General features: G+C 48.2%; 1 protein-coding gene across 1 annotated transcript; it reads right to left on the reverse strand.

The window, feature by feature from the left end:
* Nucleotides 1-2,192: 2,192 nt before the first annotated feature.
* On the reverse strand, nucleotides 2,193-5,069 carry LOC127586126 (calcium homeostasis modulator protein 6-like). The gene is made up of 2 exons (XM_052043984.1): nucleotides 4,433-5,069; nucleotides 2,193-2,389 (listed from the first exon to the last, which is right to left on the reverse strand). The coding sequence occupies exons 1-2, from the start codon at nucleotides 4,982-4,984 to the stop codon at nucleotides 2,261-2,263; spliced, it is 681 nt and encodes a 226-aa protein (XP_051899944.1). The 5' UTR covers nucleotides 4,985-5,069; the 3' UTR covers nucleotides 2,193-2,260.
* Nucleotides 5,070-5,331: the final 262 nt, after the last annotated feature.

The raw sequence follows: 5,331 nt of genomic DNA on the forward strand, positions 1-5,331 counted from the left end.
ACTTGCCCCTTATGTTATTGATAACGCAGTCTGTGTTTGGGTCATTGAAATCCCCGCTATCACAAACCTGATGTTAATGCACCTTTCCGCCTGGAGGAAGGAGCAAGTCTGGTTCACAGCCTTCAGCGCCATCTGCAGGATAGATAACTCTGGTTCATATCCCAGAGCACCGCCTGGAGGAGGGAGGAGCTCGGTTTCAGGCCCGACAGCGCCATCTGTAGCAGGGAGGAGCTCTGTTTCAATGAGATCACTGTTGAGAATCCATTGAGTAAATTCACACTGAGAGTCTCCACATCCAGAATTTGCCATCTCATCGTCTCATCCTCATCACAGCCGTCCTGAGGGCAGCGTTTACAGGGAGTGAGAGTCCGACCGTGCAGGAAAGTTCTGATACGGAGGGATCCCTCTCACCGCCAGCCAAGCGAGAACATGGTGCTTGTTGGTGAGTTCTGGAGATGAGGCGTTCTGACAAATGGTTTTGTCAGCAGCCTGCTCGGGGAACCACCCCACAGAATCAAAGTTGTCCTTCTCCCCGCGGGGCCTTCCGTGCTGACCACTGCCTGATGGACGTGATCACAATAACACGGTTCGTCTGCTGATGGTGGGGCTGAACACGATGCCTTCTTTCATCGTCCCTTTCATCTCAAACCTCATCAGGATATGCTCGGTTCTCAGGGTTATTCTGCTGCCTCCTCACTAACTCAGAGAATAAAAATCTAACTGGTCAAAAAGGAGCTGTCAGATGTCTATGCATCTCTATGGTACATAAGGTCTTGGATTCATACATATGCCCCTGAGCTAGGTTTCACATGAGTTCCTCTACCTGTAGCCTCTCCTGTTCCGCAGGGTCTATTGTTCCCTAGTGATGTGTTTCCTGTGTTCGGAGTGGAGAATGCAATAACTCCTCCCGCACATCATATGACCCCAGCAACAGAGTGCCCCTACCGATGGCAGGTGGGCATCGTCCGAATCTTTAATCTCATTGCAGTCTGCACAGAGTATATTTGCTCCAGCAAACACAGTGGAATAAAATCTCAATAAGGAGCTGTTAGATGTCTACGCGAGAGATGAGGTCCGAGATGCACATGCTCCTGGTCTAAGTTTCCCGTGAGCTGACTGCAACAGAGCTGCGCTTCAGTAAATAATAAAATAAATAAACTGCAGGTCCTGGGATGCTTAAACAAAAGCAGAAAGTGTTGCAAGTGCTCAACAGGCCAGGCCGCACCTGTGGGACGAAAAACAGAGTGAACCTTTCGCCCTTCCTGGCTGCTGTGTTTAACTTCTTTTCTGAAGCTGCAGGTTTTATCCAGAAATTCTGCTCAGGCGCTACCGTTTGCGGAGATGCAGCTCTTCCCTCCGTTTCCTCACATTCGTATTATTATTCCCTTCTCTCTTCCTGTACTTTTCTGCTCTGGGGTCGTCCTCTTTAGCTCTCTTCTTTCTTCTATCCCCTATCTCATCTCTGACGATTATTTCCTGCACCTTTCTGTGACTGCACCTGTTCTCTGAAGCAGCTTACCTTTCTCCTGACGTGACCACTTTAGTCTCTGCCTGCATGATATTAACTTCACCGTTTTAATCCAGTTTGGATTTTTCGTAGCCAGTGAACTTTCCTCCAATATCTCAATCTCTTCCAAGTTCAGATGCAGCTGCACAGAAATTCCTCCTTCAAAAGTAATGTCCGGCCCCAGTACTGCCCCTTTCATTCCCTATACGGATGCCACAATGTATTCTGTAGATAGACACCAAATCTGTTTATCAGTGTTCGGCCGTGAACCTATCAGGTGGGGCAGTGCTCGGTTCAAAGACTCAAAACAACGTAAATCCTTACTCATTGAAAAGGTTTATTCGAAGTCAGTTACACTACAGATAACATGGTGCAAAGTCAACAAATAACAACACGAATACAAGAAGCAACAGATTAATATGATAGAAAAACGAGGTGAGACTGTGAATAAAAAGGTTTGAAAGGAATCATACTGATGTTATATATGTATAACTTTTCTGAACTATTTCAATTTCAGAGCAATTTTAATTCCAAAGATCTTGAGCTGTTCCTGTCCACGGGAACCGGATGCACTTTCAGTGGGCGGATTGTTCCTCGGAATCGTCCGGGGAGGGAGCAAGAGGGCCATCCCAGCCTCATCACATTGCACAACACATGCAGATCCATCCGTCTCATATTGGGAGGCTTTGGACTGTTTTGCGCTAACGCCCATTCTCCGCCTGTTTTCGGACGCTGCTGTGGGTTTCCCAGTCTCTATATCAGCTCTATTTCTACATCTTCCCCGGCCTTTGCTTGTTGCTCCTCAGAACAAATACAGCCAGGAAGAAAGTGAAGAACGACAAGCACCGACAGCGTTAACACTAGTAAAATGCCGCCGATTGTCTGTCATGACACAAATGTAAGAACATTAGAAAGAGAAGCAGGACTAGGCCATTCGGCCCCACGACTCTGTTCTATCATACAATGAGATTACGGCCGAACTTTTACCTGGGCTCCACCTTCTTACATTAACCCGTAATCGTTGCGATGAAGGGGTTACGACCTGAAGCATTAACAGTTTTTCTCTCTACAGATGCTGCCTGACCTGCTGAGTTTTACCCGGCATTTTCTGGGTTTGTTAAATTTTCCAGCATCTGCGGGTCTTTTAAAAAATCGCATACGTTTTGATGTTTCTGGTACCTCCAAAATTATCCATCCATCCCTTGAATACTCTCAGTGACGGAGCCTCCATAACGCTCTTGGTTACAAGATTACAAAGATTCACCACTGTCGGATGAAGGAATTTCTCCTCGGTTCAGTCCTGAACAGCCGACCCCTGAATTTGAGTCTGCGACCCTGATCCTGAACCTCGAGCAAGAGAAACATCATCCATATATCTACTCAGTTGAGTGATGGGGCTGGGAGTGGGGTTGGAAAGAAGAGGGTCTGTGACAGGGCGTGGGTAGATCAGGAGGAGAGAGAAACGGACACAGGGGAGCAGGTTACCTGGATTTGGAAAATTCAATGTTCATGCCGGCAGGCTGTAGACTACCCGGGGGAATATGAGGCAGTGTGTTTCTAGTTTATGTTTGGTATCACCCTGGCAGTGGAGGATGCCTTGGACTGGCAGGTCGGTTTGGGAATGGGAAGGGGAATTCAAATGACCGGCAATCGGGAGCTCCTGATAGCCATGGCGTTCAAGGTGCAGGTGCTCGGCAAAGGCAGTCGGCTAGTCTGGGCTCAATATCACCCATATAGAGGAGGCCACAGCGAAAGAATCGATTGCATTGGACAAGTTTGGACGAGCAGCATTTGAATATCTGTCTCACCTGTTGTGGGGGAGGGAGGGGGTCTGGGTTATGTTTAGCTTCCTGTGTGGTGATGAGGGAAGAGCTGGAGGAACATTTGTTGCACTTCCAACAGTCGCAGGGGAAAGAGCCTGGGGAGTGGCCGCGATGGGCTAGGATGGATGAGGTAACTAGGGAATCAGGGGTAGGGGAAGGGGAGATGTGACTTGTGGTGGGATCACATTGCAGCTGGCAGGAAGGTCAACGAATTTTGTGCTTGATGGAAGGCAGGCAGCTGTGGAAGTCAAGGACCAAGGGAACTCTAGATCTGTTCTGTCTGAAAGGAGAGGAGGAGATGGGATTGGGATTGGTATTGGTATTGGTTTATTATTGTCACTTGTACCGAAGTATAGTGAAAAATTTCTCTCGCATGCCGATCGTACAGGTCAATTCATTACGTTGAGTTAGTGCAGAGTTCATTGAGGTAGTACAGGTAAAAACAATAACAGTACAGAGTAAAGTGTCACAGCTACAGAGAAAGTGCAGTGCAATAAGGTGCAAGCTCACAACAAGGTAGATTGTGAGGTCAGAGTCCATGTCATTGTATAAGGGAACCGTTCAATAGTCTTATCACAGTGGGGTAGAAGCTGTCCCTGAAGCCTGGTGGTACGCGCCCTCAGGCTCCTGTGTCTTCTCCCTGCAGATGAGGGCTTCATCAACCAGAGTGGAGGGGTCACTTTGCCTGAGTGAGGAGGAAATCTCAGATGCCCTGGAGTGGAAGGTCTCATCTCGATGACAGATGTGTCAGAGATGGAGAGGTTGAGAGTTATGGATTCTTTCCTTCCAAGAGACAGGGTGAGAAGAGCTGTAATCTTGCTAGCTGTGGGAGTCGGAGGTTTGTAGTAAATGTCAGTAGATTGTTTGTCTCCTTAGATGGAGACCGGGAGATCCAGAAAGGGGAGAGAACGGACAGAAATTGTCAGTTGAATTTGAGAGCAAGGTGGAAGTTAGCAGTGGAGTTGATGAAATTCACAAGTTCCCCGCGGGTGCAGGACGGAGCACCGATGTAGTCGTCGATGTAGCGAATAAGAGTTGGGGAAGTGCGCCAAATCAGGTTTCGAACAAAACTCACACCACGTAGCCAACGAACGATACTCACCTGCGAATCTACACAAAGTTTGCTGAGCTCGGAGGGGATTAGTTTGGGAATGGAAGCGCAAGAGGCACTGCAATTCTGAATGTTCGTCTTCCAGTACTCTTCCTTTAAACTCGCACAGACGTAGTAATCCCCGTCCGCGAAGAGAATGACAATCCACAGGATGGATGGGAGCAATACTTTCAGCAGTGTGTACAGGAAAAAGTAGACCTTCCTCATCCCGGTGCCGAAGGGATTCTCCGCGCAAGTTTGACAACTCTGGCATCTGCAGGTACTCCGGGAATCAGCGCTGACCCGGCAAGTCACCACTTTCCTCGCATCGGGTAACACCAGCAGACTGATCAGAAACAGAGAGACCGCTGGGACACAGAAAGCGAGGACTGTGTGGCGAACATTCAGTTGAAGGTCACAGGGACACAGAATCTCTTTCTCCATCAGATATTCCGCTCCATAAAGGATTCCACTTATAATGGTACCCACCGCTACCGGCAGCGTGGACTCAGCTTTTTTGAAAAAGATCTCTTTTAGCTTCTTGAAAGCATCTTTCTTTGTCATGGTAGGTTTGGTGGGAGCCTTTCTCAACACACTCAGTAAAGCAAGCCTTACAGCAATCAGTGCGCGCGGCAGCAGTTATTGTATGATCTGCTGAGCTCCACCGAGAAACGACTGATGGTTTGTTCGAGTAAGATTCCCCGCCCCCGCCCCCACCACACACACGCACACCAGTGAGTCCCGCCCTCCGTCTGATTTAGAGAAGTTGGGGCTCCCTCGTTGTAACTCCTAATTAGCCGTGAGTTAGATGCGGATGGCTCATCTGACTGGTGTCCAGCACTTTGAAATCCATCTGACAATATGTTGTTGCTCTTAATGGAGAAACTTGGAGCCTTTCTTTGTTTTCTGAA

This window comes from Pristis pectinata, chromosome 34 (assembly GCF_009764475.1).
Source record: "Pristis pectinata isolate sPriPec2 chromosome 34, sPriPec2.1.pri, whole genome shotgun sequence".
Taxonomy (NCBI): Eukaryota; Metazoa; Chordata; class Chondrichthyes; order Rhinopristiformes; family Pristidae; genus Pristis; species Pristis pectinata.

Coding starts and splice junctions, on each gene's coding strand:
- LOC127586126 (XM_052043984.1), bottom strand. CDS start 4,984: ATGACAAAGAAAGATGCTTTCAAGAAGCTAAAAGAGATCTTTTTCAAA. Junction 2,390..4,432: donor AACTTTGTGTAGATTCGCAG/GTGAGTATCGTT, acceptor GTGTCATGACAG/ACAATCGGCGGCATTTTACT.